The 24,311-nt window shown below is 51.0% G+C and overlaps 1 protein-coding gene and 1 long non-coding RNA gene across 15 annotated transcripts in view; one reads left to right on the top strand and one right to left on the bottom strand.

Annotated features, from left to right (window-relative positions):
• Positions 1-24,311, top strand: part of ATXN7L1 (ataxin 7 like 1) — a 244,795-nt gene that overhangs the window by 167,974 nt on the left and 52,510 nt on the right. For 7 of the 14 annotated variants that reach the window (XR_013360369.1, XM_077864000.1, XM_077864002.1 and 4 more), the window contains one exon: positions 20,410-20,632. Coding sequence is in view for 13 of the 14 variants with exons in the window: in XM_077864000.1 (XP_077720126.1) it covers positions 20,410-20,632 (223 nt within the window). In the remaining variant the exon portion in view is untranslated. The other 7 variants (XM_077864006.1, XM_077864007.1, XM_077864010.1 and 4 more) reach the window with 7 other exon arrangements.
• On the bottom strand, positions 14,009-21,840 carry LOC144292955 (uncharacterized). Its single transcript, XR_013360372.1, has 4 exons — positions 21,676-21,840; positions 19,629-20,319; positions 17,227-17,375; positions 14,009-14,266 (listed from the first exon to the last, which is right to left on the bottom strand). It is a non-coding gene; the product is annotated as an uncharacterized LOC144292955 (long non-coding RNA).

Genomic DNA, 24,311 nt, shown 5'->3' with positions numbered 1-24,311 from the left:
GGGTGGTGTGATCTGGCCTGCGGGTGGCACCTTTCCGGGGCGCCTCGGGGGTGGGTGTGTGCAGGAGCCAGGAGGAAATCTGGGCACGCGGGAGATCAAGCCAGAATGAACGCGCTATGAAAGGGTTTCCCATAATATTTACTAGAACAGTTGGCTAAAAACTGCTCTGCTTTGCCCACGGAGCGGCTGGGTAACTAAGTCACCCTCGTTAGCCTACCTCGAGCATCTCCGGGCGCCGTTGGCTGCTCCTGGCATTGGCGTGGGGAAGGAGTAGCGCGGCCCTCAGCGCGAGGAGGGCGGGGTCCTGGGCTAGTGGTCCGGGGATCGCCGTCAGTGACACACTTGATGGTGTCCCGGGTCCTGGGCTAGTAGTCCGGGGATCGCCGTCAGTGACATACTTGATGGTGCCCCGGGTTCAATATTTTAAACACGCCGAAAAGGATGGAGAAAACGGTACCCGTCGTTCGGGCCGCGGAAGGCCTTCTGAGTGGGATTGTCCGCCCCGCTGCAGGTCCTTGGGTCCCTCGCAGACAGGTCTACACCGCCTCTCACCACCACCCCCCCATCACCGACTCACACACGCGAATGCAAATGGATGGCTGAGATGGAAATTTCCAAGGTAGTGAACGTGGCGTAGTTGGAACGGCTGAGTGCTGCCAAGAGCAGATGTCTTTTTTTCCTCCATATTCGTCTCGTCTATGGGAACATGAGGTTTTGGTGGTGGTGGTTTGGGTTGCTTTGTTTTTTCGGCCTCCCCTGACCTTGTAGAGAACGACGATGAGGCCGCTTGCTTTCGCTTAGAGCGTGCTGTGCCCTCGGCTTCCTCACGGCAGCCCCGCTGAGCTGGCGAAGGACAAGTTAAGCCCTTCGGATCCAGCAGAAACAGGGTGAAGATGGGGCCGGGGAGCTAGCAGTCAGGCCCCCCGACGTTCATCCCTAGACCTCTGCCTCCTCGTGGTGCACCCAGACCTGTGAACTGCACTGCGGACGTTAAGAGACCCTGGTTCTGTGTTTCTGATCTGCCCCCAAGGATGCCATCCCTCCAACACTTCCCCGTTCTTCCTCCTATATTGAGGTTGAGATAGGACTTGAGGCTCGCCTTTTGGAGGGGTCGGAGGGTGTGTTGGCCTGTGTGCATCTCAGGGAGCGGTGACTAAGGGAACTTCCACTCTGCCGCGTAAGTGACCTCACAGCCAGAGCCCAGAGCGAACGAAGAGACGGAAGGGAGCCCGCAGGCCCATCTGCTGGAGCTGGGGCGGTTTCCCAGGCATCCTCCCCTGAGGCTTTTCCATTTGAATTAGCCAGCCCCGCCCACCCTGGGATCCTTGAGAAAGTGCGGGTACGGCCCTTTGCCTGCCCCCCAGAGCCTGTCGCCCCTCCCAGGCCCTCCAGACGGATGCCTGCCAACACCTTTCAAACACGGTCCTTCCTTGCCTTGATCCCCAACGCCAGCCTGGAGAGAGCTGTGGTAGGAGTGATCGGAGTGATCGTTGATCCAGTGTGCCTGGGCGCATGAGCAGGAGTAAGTGTTTGTGGGCCCAGCTCCTCTCTGGGCCCCCAGGGAGTGATTCTGCTGGACCCCACACTCAGTGGGAAGCCCGGCAGGGTCCTAGAGGCTGCGGGAGGGCCGAGGCATCCATCCAGGCAGTACGTAGGGATTGAGTGGATCCCCACAGCGCTGGGCCAGAAGGTCTGAGATGGTTTGTCCATCCTGTGAGTTTGCTGGTGGCCACCTCACTCTGCTATCAGCTCACTCGAGCCCAAGGTCTTAGCCTTTTCTGGAACAACAGCAGTGACATATAAAATCAGACAGAGCCCTCAAGGGGTAAGAGGCCAAACCAGAACCTTAGCTGATAGAAAGAGCTGCTTACTCCTCCGCTGTGGCCCTAGTCACCCTGGTTGGTACCAGCCGCTCGTGCACCCGTAGGCCGCCTCAGCCTCGGGCCCCAGGGAGAAGGATTTGCCAGTCTTCAAGGACCAGTCAGCTGTCCCCACCTTGGCCTTGCTCCAGTCTGCCATCAGAGTGGCCCACCTCAGACCCTACAGCATGTCGGAGGTTAGGAGTCTCTTGTCCTCTGCCCTCCGTACTGTACTTTTTCTCTCCTGTGTGGTGAACAGGAAGGCTTTTTAGGTAACCCTTCAATGGTATTCGTTTGCTAGGGCCGTTGTAACAAAATACCACAGACCTGGTGGCTTCAACTACAGAAATTTATTTTTTCACAGTTGTGGAGGCTGGGAAGTCCCAAGATGGCAGGGCCAGCAGGCTGGGTGTCTCCTGAGGCCTCCGCCCTTGGCTGGCAGACGGCTGTCTTCTTGCTGTCTCTTCATGAGGTTGCCCCCTCTGCGTGCACACGCCTGGTGTCTCTTCCTCTTCTTACTCCGGTCATACTGGATTAGAGCCCACCCTCACTGGCCTCATTTTAACTGAATGACCTCATCTGCCAACTCACTCACATTCCGAGGTCCGGGGGCTTGGGACTTCCACATACGAACGTGGGGGGTGACGCCATTCAGCCCATAACCCCGGTCACCTTCAGCCTGCACCCACCTCAGCCCCACCCTTTGGCAGCATCAGAACGCTGCAGTCACCGCCGTGAGGTAGTGGTTCATCTCTGACGTGTCTGTGCACAGACGACTGCAGAGACTCAGGCACCTGTGTGGAGGCACGGTCAAAGGGAATACGACGAGAAGGAGACAAAACAGGTTCAAAGGCACAAGAAGTCACCGGGGCCCGTGAAAGTCTGAGCGAGCTTTCATGTGTCCTGTGATGATTTTTCAATGATGTCAGCCGCCCACCAGTCTTGAGGAAGGCTGTGGAAGGGGTGGGTTGAGCAAGGGTAGCTCGCAGGCCAGGGGGCCCCAGAGGTCATCTGACAGCAAGTGTCACCTTCCCTTCTGGGCAGACTCCCTGATCTGTGAATAGATTTGTTGGCATGATCCTCTCGGTGTCTTGCCAACAATTATGTATAGATATTTAAATCTGCCCTCTGGAAGTCGGGAAGCCAGCCTTACATGGGCTAAGAGAGGAAAATCTGTCTCCCATTTCGACCACTGCTCTTTTCCCAGGGGCCTGTGGTTGACCATTTATCTCCCTCCCTCCCTCCCCCCGTGCTATGGGACATCTTTGACCTGGAGATGCTTGAGGCCAGCAGGTTGCTCTCTCGATAGCCCTTTGCAAAAATTCTCCCCCAAGATCTTTTCTCAGTAAAGAACATTTGTTCCCTGAGAAGGCAACCACTTCAGCCAAGACTGGAGCAGGGTGTCTGGGACCTTGAGAATGGCAGAGGCAGGGGCAGCCCCGGTGGCTCAGCGGTTTAGTGCTGCCTTCAGCCCAGGGCCTGATCCTGGAGACCCAGGATCGAGTCCCATGTCGGGCTCCCTGCATGGAGCCTGCTTCTCCCTCTGCCTGTGTCTCTGCCTCTCTCTCTCTCTCTCTCTCTGTCTCTCTCTCTCTCTCTCTCTCTCTGTCTCTCATGAATAAATAAATAAATAAAATCTTAAAAAAAAAAAAAAAAGAAAGAATGGCAGAGGCAAAAGCCTGGTGTTCTTAGAAACTGCCGCTCAGGACAGAACCCCAAGGAGGAGTTGCGGTCGGGCCTCCAGGGAGCTGAGAGCAGCCTCCCAGCCCTTCACTACCTGCTGGGTTCCTGCTGCAGATGATTCAGGTTCTGGTCTTGACGGGGGGATCACAGAGAGACAGTGTGTTCCTGCAGGCTAGTGGGAGGATCCATTACCCTTTGAAAGCCAGCCTGGATTTTGGTCTGAGACGAAAGAGAAGGTGATTGCTGCCAGGAGAGGAAGTCAGAAATCGGCTTCCTTGCAGCAGTCCAGCTGCTCTGTGCTGAAAGGCCTGCCTCTGGCAGCCTGGGTGCTTCTACAGGTTCCTCCTAGCTTAAAAGGCAGGTCTCTGCCAATGGCAGTGAGATATGGGTTATTTATAATGGTAATAATCATAAAACTGTTCTATGTTTGCATAGCCTGACTTAACTTTTAAACCTCTTTTAGGTGCTTGATGTTGTTGACTCCTCCTTTATAGCCCAGGGCGGGAGGGTGAGAGGGCAGGTATTGTTAACCCCAGAGCTTGGAAATTCTGGAAGGAGAGCCCGGGCTGAGACTCCAGCTCCTCCTGGATGCCAATGCCCCTTCTCTTGATTTCAGCTGCCTGCTGTATGTATCTGGTTGCCAATAAGGAGGTAGTTTGGGAATTGGAAAACCAGGTGGGTTTGTTTTTTTTAATTGTATTTCTTGGCAGTTATAAAAGCAACATTTGATTGCTCACTATGTGCGATGCACTGCTCTAAGACCTTTACTCTTAATCTTTACCACCACCAGTAAGAGGAGGGCTGTTAGCCCCATTTGTCAGTCCTCCATGAGATCCTTAGGAGGGAAGATGAAGACTGTGAGCTAAGTGACAGCCCTGCCCCGAATGGCCAAGAGTGCTGTTCGTGGGTCACTGTCACGCTGGGGGATGTATATATAGATTTGCTGTGTCCTCTTCCATGTCATATACAAATAAGGGTCGAGAAGAAGAATGGTATTGGTGGCAGGCTTATCAAGTTTGCAGGTGGCAGATTTGGAGGGAGAATGGATACATTAATGGATCAGAGTCCAAAATGATTTCAGCAGGCCAGAGTAGTAGACTAAATTCAACCAGATGACATTTTTTTTGAAGATCTTTTTTATTTATTTGAGACAGAGAGCACCAGCAGGGGGAGGGAAGTGGGAGAGGGAGACTCCCCATGGAACAGGGAGCATGATGCAGGGCTCAATCCCAGGACACTGGAATCATGACTGAGCCAAAGGCAGATGCTTAACCAACTGAACCACCCAAGCACCCCCAGATGACATTTTTAAAGGATACCTGTGGATTTGGGGCTTGGCAGGAAAATGTGAAATAAGGCATAGGGGTGATACAGTTATCAAAAATTAAAAATCTGGGATCCCTGGGTGGCGCAGCGGTTTCGCGCCTGCCTTTGGCCCAGGGCGCGATCCTGGAGACCCGAGATCGAATCCCACGTCGGGCTCCTGGTGCATGGAGCCTGTTTCTCCCTCTGCCTGTGTCTCTGCCTCTCTCTCTCTCTCTGTGACTATCATAAATAAAAAATAAAAATAAAAAAAATTTAAAAAAAATAATTGACCTACATAACTTTAAAAAAAAAAATTTAAAATCTGGATTGAATCTCTAGCTGTGTTAATAGGAGGATAACATCCAGGATAGACAGCGAGGAGCTGTCCAGACCCTATCTGTAGTGTTCTCTCTTCTGAGTTCCACAGTTTTTGAAGGACAGACAGTAGAGCCAAAGAGGACCCAGAAATCAGAATAGTGAAAACGATGTTTTGTGAGGTGTGGTTTAAAAACAATACCAGGGGTGTTTAGCCTGGAGAAGGAGTTCAAGGAGCCAATATTTGGCAAGGTGTCCCACGGAAGGGAAGTAAGACTGGTTGAAGCTGACCCCCATAGAGCAGAAATGGGATTAATGTGCAGCATTGCAAAGCAGCTCAAGTAGAGGAGGACGCTCCAAGAGCTGTAGGACGGCCGTGCTACCTCACCTGGTGCACGCTTGGAAGGCGCCATCCACACTGGGGCCTGCAGGGGAGAAGCCAGGCTGGGCTGCCCCACAGCCAGAGTGCTGGGGAGGCGACGACAGCCCCAAGAGGGGGCCGGCAGGGATTAGCAGAGAGTGACTACTATGGGGCTTCTTCTTGCCTGTAGGGAGTCTCTTACTCTCTCCTCACTTCAAGGTCTAAGACCTGGGGGCCTTTGGTGGCAATGATGATTCCATCATGGGAATGGAAATTCCATCCCTCTGATGGAAATGATGGTTGTATCAGCAATGAGGGCCTGGCAGAGGGGAACTGTGCCTCCATGCCTGGTGTGTGTGTGTGCGCACGCACAAGCGGGCATGTGATATTGTTTAAAATAAATTAACACTTCTTCATTGGACCTGAATTGGCCTTGTTTGAGAACTCCTATCTTGGGGTGCCTGTGAGCTGTCTCCTACTGGGCACCTTAATTCCCTTAACTTAAAAATTACCTCCTTTAGGGGCACCAGGGTGGCTCCCATTGGTTAGACGACCAATTCCTGATTTCAGCTTGCGTCATGATCTCAGGATCCTGGGATTGAGCCCCTCATCAGGCTCCTCGCTCAGCGCAGAGTCTGCTTCCCCCTCTCCCTCTGCTCCTCCCCCACTCTCCCCCCCTCTCTCTCTCTCTCTAAAATAAATAAATTCTTGAAAAAAATTACCTCCTTTAAGTGATTCCAATAAGAGTTTTGAAGGTAACTCTGAGTTATTCTGAAGCAGATTATTCATAATGTTGCCGTGAACATTTGTATACAAAGATTTGTTTTGGGCGGGTGTTTTCAGTTCTTTTGGGTATATACCTTAGGGTAGAATTACTGGATTATGTGGTTCTTCTATGTTTCATTTTTTGAGGAACTACGATATTGTTTCCTTTCTTATTGGTTTTTCTGAAAGAGCGTAGAGTGAGAGCAAGCAGAGGGAGGGGCAGAGGGAGAGGGAGAGTCTTTAGCAACATATGGAGCTGACTCAGGGCTCCATCTCATGATCCTGAGATCGTGAGACCTGAGCAGAAATTGAGTCTAACACTTAATCGACTGAGCCACCCAGGCCCCCCCCAGCCCCAAACTATTTTCCATAGAGGCTGTACCATTTTACATTCCCACTGACAGCGCCCAAGGGTTCCAATTTTTCCACATCCTCGCCAACGCTTGTTATCTTACGTTTTTGGTTATTTTGGTTTATTTATTTATATCCAGCCACCTGAGTAGGTAGGAAGCTGTGGTTCATTGTGGTTTTGATTTGCTCCCTAAAGACTAATGATGTTGAGCATCTTTTCATGTGCTTGTTGGCCACGTGTGTCTCTTTGGAGAAATGTCTGTTCAAGTCCTTTGTCCATTTTTTAACTGGGCTGAACCTACCTGGTTTTATATTTAGAATTAAGGTTTTAAACTTCCTGTTCCTCAGATGCCAGAGAAGTAGTAGTAAATATTGCATCTTTTTATCATAAACCACCTGTTCACTGAGAGCTTAGGCCACCAACTCATTACCTGGGCACCTGGGGTAACAGGAGAAAACAAGGTGAAAGAGGCAGGGGAACGTGTTCCAGAAGGATCAGAGGGCTCTGGGAGAGTTGCCCGATGGAAGCTGTTCTCATTTCTTGTCCCCTAGATTATCCTGGAACTCAGCAGAGAACTAGGAAAGCTGTTCACATTTGTCTCTGGAAAGACTCTGGCTCCCGGGCCATGGAGCCTGCCCTTTCATCTGTGAAACATTGCGACATCCAGCAGGCCTCCTCTGGGCCCTTGACCTACTGGCCTAGGGTCTAGCAGAGAAGACTCACAGCCTTCCTCACAGGAGCAGCCTGTGTCAGGGCAAGCCTGCAAGAGCCCGGGAAAGGAGAGCTGGATGCTCCCTCCGGTGAGCCTGGGTCAGGTGGTTGGTTGGCTCACGGCCCCTCATTCCCACTGGCTCCATTCCCAAGAAATGAAATTGTGGAAACCAATTCTGTTTTGCCAACCAGCGCAGTGCTCTCCCGGTCAGACATGGATTAATTCTCCTTCATTCTGGGAAGAAGCTCTTTCTATAAGACGGGAAAGGGAGCCAAGAACTCAGAGGCCCAAAGTCATGTTCTCTTGAATTATTCTCCCCAAGAGACACTCCCTTTCACTGGCTTTGGTTATGCTGGTAAGCCGCGGAAGGAATGGTCCCAACATGGGACGGCCTTGCTTATGTGGCATGGTCTGAGATGATACCTTCTCCCCCTGAGCTGAAATTCTCCATAAGAGCCATACTTTTGAGGCTTGTAAAGCTTTTGTCTCTTAAAACTTTGCCTTTATTTCTCCTTCTTAGAGGGCATGTATTCCTTAGGCAGGATTGACTTGAGATTTATCAGGTAACAGCCAGGTTCTACAAAGAAATGTTGTATGAAACACAGGAGAGATCTCAGTGGAAGATAAAATTACCCAAAACACACTTTGCCACTGGGTTGTTGTTGTTTTGATTTGTTTGATTGAGGTGAATTCACCTAACCACTTTAAAGCATACAATTCAGTGGCCCTGAGTTCATTCCCAGCGCTGCGTGACCATTGCCTTTACCTAGTTCCAAAACACTTTCATCACCTCTCAGAAGAGCCTTTCGTGGTCCCTCCCTGCTGCCCTCTTCCCCAGCCCCTGGCAATCACTGATCTGCCCTGTGTCTGTGGATTTACCTCTTCTGGATATTTCTTATCAGTGGAGTCATACAACACGTGGCCCTTTGTTGTTAGGGTTTCCTTGGACCATCCTCCTCCCCCAGTCTTCCTGCCAAGATCAAGCAATGAGCTCCCTAAATAACCAGAATGAATGAAAACTCCCTGCTGGCATTCGTAGTTAAAATGTCCCACAAAAGTATTTTTCAGCCTGTATAATGATGTCTCTACTCTCCAAAGCGTAGCGCAGGGCACTGCCCTGGACTCTGCCTGGCGTGCCGGACGGGCCCCGGGGGCAGAGGGGGCGGACAGGCCTGAGCTCCCACCGGCGGCCGGGCCAGGCCCAGGCAGACAGACAGTGGCTCCGGGAGCAGGGCCCACGCAACTTGCACGTGGCCGTCAAGCAAGAAGAGGGGGGGTGGGGAGAGTAGGGGGTGCTAGCTGCAGGTCCCCAAACACTGACCGCTCAACCCCGCCCCCGGGGAGCCCACCGCCCCTGACCACACCTTGTGTGTGCAGTGCAGGAAAACCCAAGTTCATCTGCCACATTCAGGATACAGCCCCTGACTGTTCCGGGCTTTTCTTTCTGCCTTTCCCTAATCGCATCTGGGCGTGCTCTCTTAAAGGGGAAGTGGTGCGTTCTGACTGGCCAGGGCCCTCAGCCAGGAGCCAGGAAACGGCTCCCACGAGTCGCGTTGCCCAGCGTGTCACTGGCTCGGCCTCCTTATCCAAACGGCAAGGCCGCCTCCGGGATGTGTAAGTGCGAGCGAGCGCAGGGCACGCTGGCCGCCAGGAGGGCGCGGGGCTGGGCCCAGGTCAGGAGCACAGGGCCCGGCCGGCCGAGCCCGAGCGCGCCGAGCGCCCAGGACCACGGAGCATCCCGGCCGTGGGCAGGGCTGGGCGTGCGTGCAGGGGGCGCGGCTGCCTCTGCGAGGCCCGGAGGAGGAGGCCGGGGTGGCGAGCGGCCCTTCTGGAGGCCCGGGGAGGAGGAGCGTGCAGACCCCGACGGCACACGTCTCGGGCACCCGAGCCTCCCCAGCCGCACCCCCACTGCTCTGCATTTCCGTGCAGCCCCAGCCACACTTGAGGCACATACGTCCCCAGCCGTTATTTTTGTCATCTCTGTATGTAACCCGCGTTAGGAAATGTTTCGGGTCTCTTGCACTCGAACTTTTCCACTCGCTTGACACTCACGGCCTGTGATTTTCCTCCCCACCCCACCACCCCCCCGGTTTCCTACCCGTGGCCGGCCCTGGGTCCAGGGCGAGCGGCGGCGGGTGGCCCCCCCACCCCGGGCCCCGCAGGCTGGCAGGCTGGCATGCAGGCTGGCCGGCTCCCCGGGGTGACTGGCCGTGCACCTGGCCTGGCTTCTAGCTCGAGTGTTGTCCCCTGCGTGCCCACGGGAGGAGCAGAGGGGAAAGCTCGCAGCCGCTGGCGGACACAGTTGCTAACCCGGTGCCACACGTGAGCGACTCCTCCTATATTTTCCACCCCCTTCCCTCCCGCCCCAGGAGGGAGCTGTGTGCATGGGGGCGATGGTTGATCCTCGGTCCTGGAAGAAGCTTTGTTTTCACCGAAATAACTCAGACCTCTCGCCCCGAAAGAAGGAGCCAGAGGGAGCCCGGAGGGGGCTGGGGAGAGACGAAACAAATGTGTGTCTCTCTGAACGCACGTATTGACAGGGCACAACCACACCCTGTTTCAAGACAACTTCCTGTTTGCCACTGCCAACTGCCACTCCAAGGAGAGCAGAGGTGGTTCCGTTAGTAGTGGTTGCTGCGGGACCCCGGCAGCCTGTGGGGTGAGTGGTTCTGAGTGACGCTGTGAGCTGAGCAGGGACTTAGCTGAGACTTTGTACCCTCTGGCGCAGGAGACTCTGGCCTCGCACTTGAAATCGGAGGGCAGGACAGAGAGAAATCGGGCGGCGGTGGCCTCTCCTCCCCGGCCGGTGGTCGTACGCACAGCGCGCTCCCGCAGGATTCCTGTAGCCGAGCAGCTTCAATTCGGGGCCACGGAGCAGGCAGGAAAGAACTTACCCACTTAGCAAGGCTACTGCTTGTATATTTTTTAATCTCCATTTTCACGTGTGGGGGGAACTTACCAGAAGTGACTTGGCACTGTGGTAGCTACCTCCTGTGTGTCATCGATCCTCCCAACACCCGCTTCTTCGACACCGAACACAGTGAGTGCCCTATTAGGGCGAGACCCAGGGCTACAGGCCAAGGATAGGAGTGAACAAAACACCTGCCGTCGAGGTACGTACCTCCAGTGGCAGGACGGCTAGGCCAGTATGCCAGTGATGACCGTGTGGGGTGCGTGCTAAGATAGGGTGCCCAGTGTGCTGCGGGGGCACCTGCCCACTTACAGCCCGATGACGTGGACAGTGTTGTCCTCATTTTATAGGTAAGGAAATGGGGCTGTGGTGGGGGAGGGTGCGGTTACATTATCTGCCCGGTCACAGAGCTGATGGGTGACAAGAGCTGGGTTTTGAGCCCAGATCTCTCTGATTCCAAAGACAATGTCTCTGGACATTTACCATGACTCTCAAAGCTGGCACAGAGCATGAAAATCGCCTCAAGACCTTTTAAAAATGACAGACTTGGGGGCCCTGGCCCTGCTGCACCAAGCCATCTCCAAGACAGAGGTATGGCCTGGGCAGTTTCTCCACCGGTGCCGCAGGACCCTCCCCGCCCCCTCCCGTGGGGTGTGGACACAGCGTGCCTGTGACGGGGATGCTTTATGCACTTAGCCCAAAGCATCAGGGGAAGGGCTACTGATGTTGCCTCAAGACAGTATTGGGAAGATTCAGCACACCGTTCAGGTGTTTAAGACATTGGGAACCGCTATTCTCCCCAAAGACACACCAGCCTGTTCTTCCTGCCTCACCAGCTTCCAGCTGCCTGTCACACCTGTCCCTTTGGTGCCCCTGGGGCAGGGAAGATGTTAGCTGTGCCATCCTGAGGTAGAAGCCAACAACTTCTCTTAAGACTGGAAGCCACCGGTTTTCACCTCAGCTCGCGTGGCTCCCACATCAGAACTCGTGTGGCTTGTGCCATGGTTGAGTGGTTATGGGAGGCCGTCACCCTGATGGAGAAGTTAATCCCATGCAGGGGGAGCTCCTTGTCAACCCCTCCACTCCCGTCTTGTCTCTGGGCATATGGGAACACCTAGGACTATAAAAGGCCTGATAATATTAAGAGAATCAGGGATCTGGCTGTAGGCAAAGTCCCGCAAAGCAGGAGGGCTAGTCACCTGCCTCGGGTCCTCCAGGAAGCAGCCTGTCTCCTTAGGGGGAGCCTTCCCCCACCACTCAGGGTGACGAAGTGGTGGCCAGCCTGAGGGAACCCTCTGGCAATGACAATGTCTTGTCTCCAGCATCATATCCCAGTGCCTGGCATACAGTTTTGTGGCAAGGAAATTCTTTACATATGAATGAATGTATGAATGAATGAGGTTGACTTGAACACGTGTTACTCTTCCCTACCTTTGTATTTGCACCTGTTTTCCCTCCTTTTGCCCTCTCGGATTAACGATGCCTTAGTGCTGTTGTAGTTGTGTTCATTTGTTTGATCTCTTTTTCTCACATGTATCCAAACAGCTTTAACAAAACCAAGCCTGTTAAGTAATCCATCCTATATCCTTCCTTTTTTCCTTCGTCTTATCTACATTATGTATTCATATATAATATATATTTATGCTACAAATTTCTTTGTTTTTATAAAGTAATGATTCGTGTTTACATATCATTTGTGATATTTGTAATTTCCTTGTGGACTTGGGCATACGATCTCACATATACCTTTCTTTAAGTTGGGATAATAACTCTTGATCCTGTGATTTTCAGTTGTTTTATTTTAGACTACTCAGGTCAATTGTGATATTTTTTACTATTATAAACAGTGCCACACTGAGAATATCTTTGAACTTTTTTTTTTTTTTTTTTTTTTTTTTTGCTGTGTGTCTGTGGCGGGCAGGGGTAGGAGGCGGATTATTTCCTTGAGGTCTCCTTTCCAGACGACAGATACCAGATTACCAGATCAAAGGCTGTGAATTCCTTTTTAGTTCTTGCTATCATCACGGGTTGGTCTCCAGAGAAATGTCATCCCTTGAAAGTACCCCCAGCAGTGTGTACATGTGCTTGTTTCCCCAGAGGTCTATATTTGCTGTGGTTTTTTCTTCGAGCTAGGCTTGGTGCCTAGTGAGGGCTGAGGGTTCATCCCTGAGGGCTGATGGAAATATTTTAGTGCCCCGGAAAGTCCCTGGGACTCCCCCAAATCATGCCCAGCAGTGGATGATACCAGAAATGTGCACCTTAGTATAAATAACCAGTAAAAGGACGGGAGAGAGCTCATGGGGGAAGATAAAGAGAATCTCAGGTTGTCTAGCTTCAGAGTCATGTCTTGGGCCAGCTCTGAAAATGAGAAATGCTTTGTCAAGAATCGTGGGAGAAACCGTGTTGCTGAAGTGTAGAGAGAAAGAAATCATCCAAGCGGGGTGGCGTGGTGGGAAGAGTATTGGCTTGGGCTCTCCTCCCAAATGCCGAGGTCTACATAACCCCGGTCTTGTTTCATAATCTCGCTAAGCTTTCATTTCCCCATCTATAACAAGGAGGCTAGCAGCATCTACTTTGTAGGGCTGCTGGGTAGGCTACTTGAGCTGAGAAGTGTAAAAGTAGCTTGTACAGCGCCTGACACAGAGGCACTCAAGAATGCTGTCTCTCCTCCTAACTGAATGAATGGAGAGAGTGACCAGATGACCGAGAAACCAAAGTAGGGCCCAGAGGGATTTGAAAACAGAGCTGGCATGAGCCACCAGCCCATAGTGGCATTTGTCAAAATCCTCCAGACGGCGCCTGTTGCCTGGCAGTGGGTAGGAGGTGAAGAGGGTAAAGAAGACCTAGTATAAGCTAATTGGTGGCAGACACCCGTGCCTTAAGGAGCACTTCTACAGCCACTCAGGCCCTGGTATCGTTTAAAGAGGTGCTCCGGCCTGAGGAGGGAGTAGGCATTCTAGAGGAGCCCACAGCACTCCTGGCATCGGAGCTGCTTGGCACAGCTCTCCCGCCACCGTCACTTGACTTTACCGTGTCTTCATTCCGTCCCCTGCTGAGAAAGGCTGATTCAATATGCCTCCTCTAACCACCACGGCACTATATTTAGTGTCTAACTACAATTGTGGCAAATGAGACCACAAGCTCAGATTCTAGCCCCTGCTCTTCCCCTGAATAGCCTTGTGACTTCAGACCGGTTTCTCAAACGCCGTCTGCCTCCGTGTTCACAGCTGTAACCTGGGGATCACCTGCCTTGCTGAGTGGTTGCAGTTCCCCAGGCCGGAGTCGGTGCAGTACCCTTCCCCTCCCAGCCCCAGTTTTCTTTTAGAAGAAGGTCCCTTCGAATTCAGGGTTGTCCTTTATGGAAGGCATCCCGACTGTGGCCACGACTGCGGATGGAATCCATTGATAAAACAGAGCCCAGCTAATGGTTTGCCACACTTGCCCTCAGAGGTGGGGGCCGAAAGACGGTCCACGCTGTCAAATGAGAAAGCCAGACACTAGCCTAAGCCTGAGCGAGCCTACACAACCGTGGTGGGCCACAGGTGACTGCGGGGCTGTTGAGAGCGGATGGGTCCCCTAAATACTATATTGGAGAATTCTGGACAAATTCTTACAAAAGCTGGGGCAGAGGACCACACTGGGCGTCAGTGGCGGGCTCAGCCATTCATGAGGCATCTGCACTGAGGTTTTTGATGCAGGATATTGATGATGTGAGTATGAAAATATCCCAGTGAATAAGCATGGAGTAGAGGAAGTCCAAATTTTTACTCAAATGGAATTGCCCCAGGACCTGGTGGATTTGGCAAGGGGAGAGGATTGTAGAGACACCAGACTCCCCACTCCTGCCAGAGATTTTCAGAATGCTGGGAGGCGGCGTCTGCAGGCCCCCCACTCAGCTGGTCTCCGGCTCTGCGCGCTGGAGTCACACCAGGATGGTTAAGACGTGTATGGTGAAGCAGGTGGTCTTAGAACAGCCAGCTGCCGAGGCCACGGGCTCGACTTCCTATGGCAGAAATGCAAAATATTTAGTAAAAGGATTTGGTTTTTCATTTCTTTGGTCCTGGAGTCCCAACTCCTTGAGGATGGGGTCTCAGGCTGTGGCATGGGGCTGTTGACCGTGACCTAAAAGGCATCTCTTTCCTCTTCCTAAGGAAGCAGGGGTGCCCTGCTGGAATGTCCACACAGTGGGCGGGGAGGGGTGGGGGTTCCTGAGCGCAATTCCAGGCTCCCCTCACGCACTACAGCACCTTCCGGGATTGCAAGGTGGTAGAGCTCAGACCACGGGTTCGGATGTATCTCCAAACCTCAGTTTTTTCATCTGTAGCATTGAGCTGTTAATGGTACCTCTCTTAGGATATTGCAACAATGAAGTGCTACAGGGGAAATCAAGTGTTTAGTCGAGTGCCTGATACATGGGACTTTCTTAATAAATTATTAGTAGTGTTGGCCAGGGGACGGAGGGGTGAGACCAGAGGCTACTGATCCAAGATCAATCCCTGAGGTTGCCCTCGACACTTAATTCCACATGGGTGTTCTCACAGTGATTTTGAGTAGGTAAGGGGTACTCATATATAGCGTTAGCACAATACATTGGTTTGGTCTCTCTGGCTGGAGAAAAATTGTAAGAGCCATAAACTGTTGCAGTCTTTCACTTTGGGAACTGCCCGTCAGAGATACAATCCTAGGGGTACCTGAGTGGTTTATTCACTTATGCGTCTGCCTTCGGCTTGGGTCATGATCCCCGGGTCCTGGGATCTAGCACCTCATTCCACATCAGGCTCCCTGCTCAGTGGAGAGTCGGCTTCTCCCTCTCCCTCTGCCCCTCCCCACCACTTGTGCTCACACTTATCTTCAGCTTGTGCTCGCTCGCTCTCTCTCCCCCTCTTTCTCTTTCAAATAAATAAAATCTTTTTTTAAAAAAAGAGAATCCTAAAACAGTTTTTAAATAAACTGTAAAAAAAAAAAAACAGTAAGTAGATAGTAAGAGAGTGGCTAAATAATATAGGGCAATGATTGAATATTGCCTAACCATTTAAAATGACTAGTATATGGGAATCAATAATGTATGAATAGAATAATGTTAATTGAAAAAGAATAGTCCAAAATATCGATTGATTACAGTTTTGCTCATGCATCTACTTACATTAACAAAGAAAGAAAAAGTGGAGAGAAAGGCTCTTTTTTTCTAAAAAAAAAAATCTTTTTAAGTCTATAAAATATTTTAATAGTGAGTAAAAAATACAGTGTTCTATAAACTCTTCCAGGGCAGGGCAGTTGGAATAAGAATAACTATAAGGTAGATAAGGATCTACCTTAGGCCGTCCCTTGACCAAAACAGAAAAAAAATAAGCCCAGAGTATGTGAGGACTTGTGTCAGAATGACTGTAATATAAATCTGGAACACTCTACCCAGGGGCATTGTGCCCACACAGCAATATCTTTTTACAAGAAACTAAGACCTTGTCTGCTCCTATCACTAGCCCACCCACCTCTCCACCAAAAGAGAAAACCATGTGAGTTATCTACAGGCGGGTCTTCCCAGACTAGAGAAACACAGATTGAATAGGAATTGGATCTTTCTGAAAAATCTACTTAGTCCGTGCTACCCAGGACATCAGTTCTACCCATTTTCAAAAGCTTCGCCGAGTGAAGTGTGAAGCTCACCTCCTAAGGGAAGCTCTGATCACTGTGACCCGGGTTCCCCACTTAAAATTCGTACATAGGTTTTCCTCGCCTGCACCAGGTGGCTGCCTCACTTGTTCTCAGAGCTCAGGGGACAGGAGTACAGGTCTCTTTGTGGGATACCTTGAAGTAGTGATAGACTTCCTTCAGTTTGACTGATAAGGAACAGTTCAAATAGGAAATACTGCTTTAATCTGTTTATCACAATGCAAAATCACACATTAATAAAAAAAGATTAAGGGTGAAGTGCTATCTTCAAGTTTTGATGAGTACTCTCATATCCAACTTGTTCTTTTTTTTTTTAAGATTTTATTTATTTATTCATGAGAGACACAGAGAGAGGCAGGGACACAGGCAGAGGGAGAAGCAGGCTCCATGCAGGGAGCCCAATGTGGGACTCGATCCCGGGACTCCAGGATCACGCCCTAGGCCGAAGGCAGACGCTCACCTACTGAGCCACCCAGGGATCCCCCAACTTGTTCTTCTGATTGGTCATTTAAGAAGAATTTATGGAACTAAAAACCAAGAAGAAAGCATATCCGTTGATTTAATTTTTTTTTTTCTGTGAATTTAGCCCTGGAACATGTTGGCTGGGTCACTAAATAGGATTCCATGAGTAGGTGATTTTAGAATCATTGGTCTGGCTCACTAATTTTGTCTTTATTGGTACCCTTCCTTGTGATTTATCTTTACCTGTATTATTATTATTGTTATGTAAGAACTATGATTCCAGTATAGTTAACATACAGTGTTGTATTAGTTTCAGGTACACAATATAGTGATTCAACAATTCTGTACGTTACTCCCTCATGACAAATATACTTTTTTTTTTAAGAGAGAGAGAAAGTATGAGTGGGATGGGGAGCAGAGGGAGAGGGAGAGAGAGAGAATCTTAAGCAGAATCCACGTCCAGCATGGAGCCCGATGCAGGGCTGGATCTCAGGACCCAGAGATCACGACTGAGCTGAAATCAAGCATCAGAGGCTTAACCAAATAAGCCCCCCAGGTGCTTCGTGAGAAGTGTACTTTTAATCATAAACCCCATCACTATTTCACCCTTTCCCCCACCCACCTCCCCTCTGGCAACCACCAGTTTGTTTTCTCTAGTCAAGAGTCTGTTTTTTGGTTTGTCTCTTTTTTTTTTTTTTTTTTTTTACTTTGTTCGTTTGTTTTGTTTCTTAAATTCCACATATGAGTGAGATCATATGGTATTTGTTTACTTCTATTATTTTTAACTCTTGGTTTAGCCAAACAAAAGTCCTCTTCATTATCAAAGCTTACCTCTCCGCCAGAGCTGAGGACTATTTCTGCACATCCTTTCCCCCTACCCACTGTGTCAGCTTGAGCAAGCGATAAGCAAGTGAGTAAATGAAGGAAATTTCAAAACAGTAGTGGTAAACATCAAAATCTTATTTTCGTTCTGGAAACCCCTGCCAAAAAAGAAAATTGCTAAGCCAGACGCTTGGGAAGGGTAGCAAGTACCAGGGATTTGAAGTGAGAAGACTTGGTTCTGGTGTTGGCATTGCCCCCGACTAGCCCGGCCCTGCAGGCTGGTGACCGATCACCCCTCCAACCTCATCTATCAGCAAGGAGATCAGGCCAGCTGACTTTCGATCCAGTTCTGACCTTCCGTGCTTCTAAGTCCTGCGCTTCCTAATTTCCTGGCTTCGAATCTTGGTCACAGTACACCCCATTTCCTGTCTTCCTGAGAAACGGCTAGGCCCCTGCACACGGCCCAGAGGCCCATGCCTCGTGTAGCCACTGGCCCTGACCTTGGGGAGTCACCTCGCCGCCCTGGGTCTTCTTTGGCCAGTCAGCCGTGCGGAGGGTGGAGACGCCTGGCTGCTTCCTGCCTGCCTCACAGGGGTTGTAAAGGCCAGTACAATTTCACAAAGGATGAATTCCTCCAAGGAAGATCCTGCCTGAGTAAAATATCTCAATACTTCAGCCGCAGTGACTGCCATAATATTCGGGAATCGTGAGGGATGAGGAGAGAAGGCCCTGGTGTAAGTACGCCTTGTATTTATGGTAATGGAGAGGCAAGAGACCTTAGATGCCACCCAGGGACCCTCTTCATTTGCAGATAAAGACATGGAAACTGAGAAAGTGTAAGTGGTGAACTCCAGGCCATAAGCCCAATGCCGTGGCGTGGCTGGAGTTGGAGCCTAGATCTCTGGCTCGCAGCCCAGGGCTCTCCCACTACATCAAAGCAGGTGCCCTGGGACCAGCCCTTGGATTTTATTTTATTTTTTAAGATTTTATTTTATTATTTATTCATGAGAGACACACACAGAGAGAGATAGAGGCAGAGACACAGGCAGAGGGAGAAGCAGGCTCCATGCAGGGAGCCCGACGTGGGACTCCATCCCGGGACCCCAGGATCACACCCTGGGCTGAAGGCAGGCGCTAAACCGCTGAGCCACCCAGGGATCCCACCCCTTGGATTTTAAAACCTGCAGCAGGATGGTTCTGGGAACTGAGTACGTCTGCAACATTCTGCTCTGACTCAGTGAAGGAAAATCACCCAGGAAAGTTATTCAGTGTAGGCAACCTATGAGCACTGGTCAGGCCAAAGTACCCAACCACCAGACAGTCCTCAAAAATCTACTTTCCCAGGGCACCTGGGTGGCTCAGTCGGGTAAGTGTCTGCCTTCAGCTCGGGTGGTGATCCCACAGTGCCCGGATCAAGCCCCATGTGGGGCTCCCTGCTCAGCGGGGAGTCTGCTTCTGCCTCTTTCCTAGCTTCTACATTCTCTCTCTCTCTCTTTCCTTCTCCCTCTCCCTCTGTCTCTCTTTCTTAAATAAATAATAAAGTCTTAGAAAGAGGACCAGAGCCAATCTGCTTTGACACAACTTGGCAGCCCATTGGTATGAAGGAACCCAGAGAAACCCCAAAGTCCCATTCCTGACAGCCAGGTTACTCTGGCTTGCTTCTCCCAGGGTAGGGTGCCTGGAATAACTGCCACAAATGTCTCACTAATGAGAAAAGCCTGACACCCAGCTTGGAGATGGAGGGACAATGTGGCCTGCCATCTTTGCCTCCTACCTTGTTCGTTATCACATTCAACCCAGATTTCCAGATTTGTGATCTCCAGTTCTTACCATCAGGACATTTTTGGGGGTGGGGGGAGATTTTATTTTTAAGTAATCTCTACACCAGTGTGGGACTTGAACTTACAACACCGAGATCAAGAGTCAGATGCTGGGACGCCTGGGTGGCTCAGCGGTTTAGCGCCACCTTCGGACCAGGGAGTGATCCTGGAGACCCGGGATCGAGTCCCACGTCGGGCTCCCAGCATGGAGCCTGCTTCTCCCTCTGCCTGTGTCTCTGCCTCTCTCTCTCTGTGTCTGTCATGAATAAATAAATTAAAAATCTAAAAAAAAAAAAAAAAGTCAAATGCTCTACAGACTGAGCCAGCCAGGTGCCCCCCATCAAGACATTTGATATTATTTTGTTTATTGACACATGAACAAAGCACTGACTGTATGTGGGATCCTGTCGTAGGCACCGGAGAGCCAGAGGGGACTTCAAATTTCAGAGCCTTTGTTTTTTGGGGGTCCACGATTCCTTCCTGTACTTGCGTACAAAGTTTTTGTGTGTGTAAAGTGCATTTTTTTTTTTTTTGAGAGTGGATCCTTAGCTTGGATCAAATCTGTTACCCCATCACAGTTAAGAACCTTACATCATCATGCACCTGTTGTCCTGGTGAGCATCGTCATCCTGTCTGTCCATTGAGTCCCGACCACAGGGACTGACCACGTGAGGCATGACTGCTCAGAGCTCTGGTATTTTCTGTAGAACCTCAAGAAGCTGTGCCCATCCACCTAAACCGAGGCCCACATCTGTGACTTCTCGCCTGAGCATCGATAGGCTCCTACAGTCCCTGGCCTAGCAGCCCTGGCCCCGGACCTCAGTGAGCCCTGGAGAGGCCACAGTGGCATGTGGACAGGCCATTTCCTGGCATTCAAAGACCCTTTCATTCAGCCCTTCTGGTCCTTCTGACTAGTGCTCTTGCTGGGGATGGGGTGGGGGGTCAGGTTCTAGAATTTCCTATTTGTTCTCTTGAGATTCCCACCCTACGCACTGCCCTGAGGGACCTTGTGGCCTCGGAGTAGCTAGCGGCCTGGGGATGACTTTGGCTGTGTGGTTATCCCACTGTGTTCCGGTAATACCTGGTGGCCCCTCTGCTAGTCATGGGGAAGTCGTTTTGCTGAAGGAGAGCCTGCTGAGCCTCCTGTTCTCACCGAGGCAGTAGTTTTCTCATGCCATTTGATACAGGAATTCAAAATGTAATCATTCCTCGTTGGTGGGATAGGAGCAGAGGTCCAGACAAAATCGTAGCCAGAACTGGGGCTTCAGGGGTGCCAAGGACACTGCAAGATAAACATGTGTATTTGAGGATGCGTGAGTGTGTGGGTCTCACTCGCTTCAGGTGATGTGCTGAATTCTTTCTTCCTCTGCAGAGAGAAGACACGGTTCAATGTGTAGACCTTCTCCCTCGCCAGCATCTCCACCCTCCAATTCCAGGACGTCATTAGTACAGGTGAAAACAAAAGCCTGTCTCAGCGGCCAGAACTCTGCCAGCAGCACCTCAAAGCCATTCAAAACGCCCAAAGACAATCTACTTACCTCCAGCAGCAAACAGCACACGGTCTTTTCTGCAAAAGGATCAAGGGACAAACCATGGTGAGTGTCGGGCGCTGGCAGCCCGCAGCTGTGTGTCCTCCCTGCTTGTCCCTGTCACCACAGGAAACGGTGTTTACCCTCTGGCTTTGTTCCTGGGCATCGTGTCCAGGAATTTGGGGAATGAGGAGGGCAGGGACAGAAAACCATGACAATGGTGGGGTGAGAAACCCAAACCCCTAGAGGGAACGCAGGCCTTTAAAGCGCCGTGTGCCTGAATGGGGGGAAGCTCTTCTGTTCCCGAGAGCTGAGCCAAGTCGTGTCATCGAACAGGGTGACAGAGAAATATTCCTCAGTTATGTGGTCACCTCTCAATTTTCTGCCCCAGTGAAGAGAAGCACTGATGTAAATAATCCAAAGCACAGTTTGCCCAGCGGGGAGTGAGGCCCTAGGAGGAAGGCCCCCCACTGAGCCGCTCTGTGGAGAGCAGCTGGGCCTCCACTCCTCTACCAGCTACCCACAGAGGCAGATAGTGGGAGCTGAGCCTCGGAGGAAAAGAGGAAATCCAAAGAGAATGTCACCCCTTTGATGTGGTGGGAGAGGACTGGTTGCAGGTGACCATGGAGAATCAGAGGCTTTGGGTTCTTCTTTTTTTTTTTTTAATCTTAGTCTTTACCCCGAAGTCAGCAAAGGTTACCTGTGGAGCAGACAGATAGGAAGCCAGACTGAAAAGGAGGACAGGAAGAGAAGGTGAATGTCTTCAAGTGCTGACAGCCCCAACGTGGAGCACTTAGGGACTGGCGAGTTACTGAACCTCTAGCCTTCTCGTGTAGGCGTCACGAAGGCGGACAAGGGACAAGCGTGGAGCCTGCCTAATTTATATATTTAAAGAGAAAAAGTGTTCTGTTAATGAATGATAGTTAATTACACTTAAGTTCATACCTAGTAAAGCTGTGGATTAAAAGCATCCATCAATTAGTTTGTCACTGCTCCCTGGAAATTATGATGACTTTGTAAAGAGCTAATTACACCAGATCCATTAGAGAGCCTCTTGTGCTAGAGTGGGAAGGTTTAGACACAGCTGTTGGGGGGGGGGGGGTAGCTACCTGTCATACAGGTGGGCTTGCTGGGCCAGCTTTGTTCTCTCTGCTTGTTCGGATCTCAGGTCCATCCTGTAGGAGAATGTAGCAGGTTAGGGAAGACCCAGCCTGAGCGTGACGGTTGGTGGCCTCTGCACCTGGTTGCTCAGAGTGAGAGGCTCCCTTTTATCGGTGACCTCGGAGAGCGCCTGCCAGCTTGTTTGCCCGGGCAATATCAGGCGTCTCGAGGTGAGCACACGCTCTGGCGCACTGCCCGGGTACAGACGTCAGCTGGCTGACTCTGGGCAAGTTGCTCAATCTGGTGTGCCTCAATTTTCCTCATCTGTAAAATGGGCCTAATGCTAGCTCTCCCCTGTGGAATTGTTGTGAGGGTCAGGTGAACTAATTTTTATAAAAGCAGCAAGAGGGATCCCTGGGTGGCTCAGCGGTTTAGCACCTGCCTTTGGCCCAGGGCGTGATCCTGGAGTCCCAGGATCAAGTCCCACATTCGGGCTCCCGGTGCATGGAGCTTGCTTTGCCTTCTGCCTGTGTCTCTGCCTCTCTCTCTCTCTATGTCTATCATAAATAAATAAATCTTTAAAAAATATATATTAAAAGCAGCAAGAGCAATGTCTGGAGCAGAGCGCACATTCGATAAATACATGGTGATAATGTTACCATCATCATCATCATCATCGTTATGGGCGCCAAAGGACTGAGCTCCTCAACTGGTGCTAAAGGTTGAGAAGTCCAATCTCTCTGCAGAACTGGAGAGATGAAGTTGAAAACAGAGAAGGATAAAGTCATTTCTTCAGGGTCCAGACATGAGGTCCTGAGAAACCAGAGGGGCTTGTGAGGAATGAGCCAGAGGAGAATCAGGGTCCTGGAAGATCAAAGCGTGAGCACAGCGGATGACAGACAATAGACGTGGTCCCAGCCCTGAGGGGACCCCTGGGTTAGATCGGCCCCGCGCTGCTTTCAGACCAACTCCAACACGCTCGTGCAGACTGCTGTGAGCCAGAGCTGGGCGGTTCTGTTCTAGCAGAGTCTGCAAACGTTAGCCAGGACCCAGAGGAGAGCAGCCCAAAGGATTGCAAGGAGGCAAGTCCTTCTTATGAAAAAAGAGGCTCCAGGGGGCGCCTGGGGGGCACAGTCGGTTAAGCAGCTGCCTTGGGCTCAGGCCATGATCTCAGGGTCCTGGGATCGAGTCCTGCGTTGGGCTCCCTGCTCAGCAGGGCGTCTGCTTCTCCCTCTCCCTCTGACCCTCCCCCTGCTTGTGCTCTCATTTCCTCTCTGTCAGATAAATAAATAAAATCTTAAAAAAAAAAAAAGAGGCTCCAGAAACTAGAGCACTCGTCTTGTGAGAAGAGCGGGAAGCCAACAGGTGATCTGCCCACCTTCAAGGAGGCAGATCTGCAGAGGGACAGGGCGCCTCTGCCTCTCTGCCTGCCACCAGCCAGGCTGAGGGCCCCCTGCCCTCCACCACCAGGGCCGTGTCGGGAAGGCTGGGCAGGCTTCCCCTGGAGACTCGGAGGGCTGCGCCTTGGCTCTGGGGCGCTTCCCCTGAGAGCACTGTGAAAGAGCCAGCCTCAAGTCAGGCTCAGCCACGAGCTTTCCGTGTGCGCTTGAACAAGTCACTTCACTTCTCTGGGCCTCATTCTCAAGCCTGACTAGTTTGTGATTCTAAGTCACAGTCATCCCCCGAATTCTCAAAGGTTCCTCGTTGCCTACTGGACTGAGAGGCCCTCAGCCCGACGTAAGAGACCCTCTACAAACTGGCTCCCAACCCCCTAATCCAACCCTCCAGTACCATCCCATTACCCCGGCTTCCCCACTGTGTCTTCCTCTGGTACCTTTGCCTAGAACACCCATCCATCTGCCTTTACTCAATTGAACACTTAATAAGTACCTATGGTCATACTATCTGCCAATTCTGTAACAAGGCCTGAGGACATGTAGGCCCCCTCACGTCCCCCGTGGCATCTTTGTGCAAGATAGAAAAAGGCCTGGATACAGCCCTGTCCCAGAGTGCATGGTCAGCTAATGGTCTTCATCACTTCCTCAACAAGGCATCCTAGTGCAGTGCATAACCCGTGCAACTGTACATTGCAGCCTTGGGGATGCAAGATTAAATAAGACGCAGACTCTTAGAGAGTCTGTAATAAGAAGAGATGTGAGCTAACGCAGACTACAATGTGATAAGAGCTAAGATATTGGTAGCTCAAGGGATGGGCACCTACCCCAGTCTGAGGACCCAGGAAAGGTTTTTCAGAAGGGGTCACACTTGAGCTGAGTTTGAAGGATAAGTAGGAATAATCTAGAGAAAGAAAGCTGGATTCGAATGGCAAATGTTATGTTATATATATTTTACCACAGTTTTTTTTTTTAACTTTTTTTTTAAGAAAGTGGGAAGAGAGTCCCAGGCAAAGAAAGGGAACAGAATGCACAGGCGTAATTGCATGTGGGGAGAGGTGGGAGAGGAAACTGGGGAGGTGGGCAGGGCCATATTATCAAGTTCCACTCTGTGTGCTAAGTTCAGGGACTTGGACTTCATCCTGAAAACGTCACAGAGCTGTTAAAGGAGCAGCGTCAGGGGTGCCTGGGTGGCTCAGTCAGTTGAGCATCCGTCTCTTGATTTCGGCTCAAGTCATGATCTCAGGGTG

Source organism: Canis aureus, chromosome 21 (genome assembly GCF_053574225.1).
Source record: "Canis aureus isolate CA01 chromosome 21, VMU_Caureus_v.1.0, whole genome shotgun sequence".
In the NCBI taxonomy this organism is placed as follows: domain Eukaryota; kingdom Metazoa; phylum Chordata; class Mammalia; order Carnivora; family Canidae; genus Canis; species Canis aureus.
Note: the sequence above shows the minus strand (reverse complement) of the source record. Positions and strands in the feature narration are given on the sequence as shown.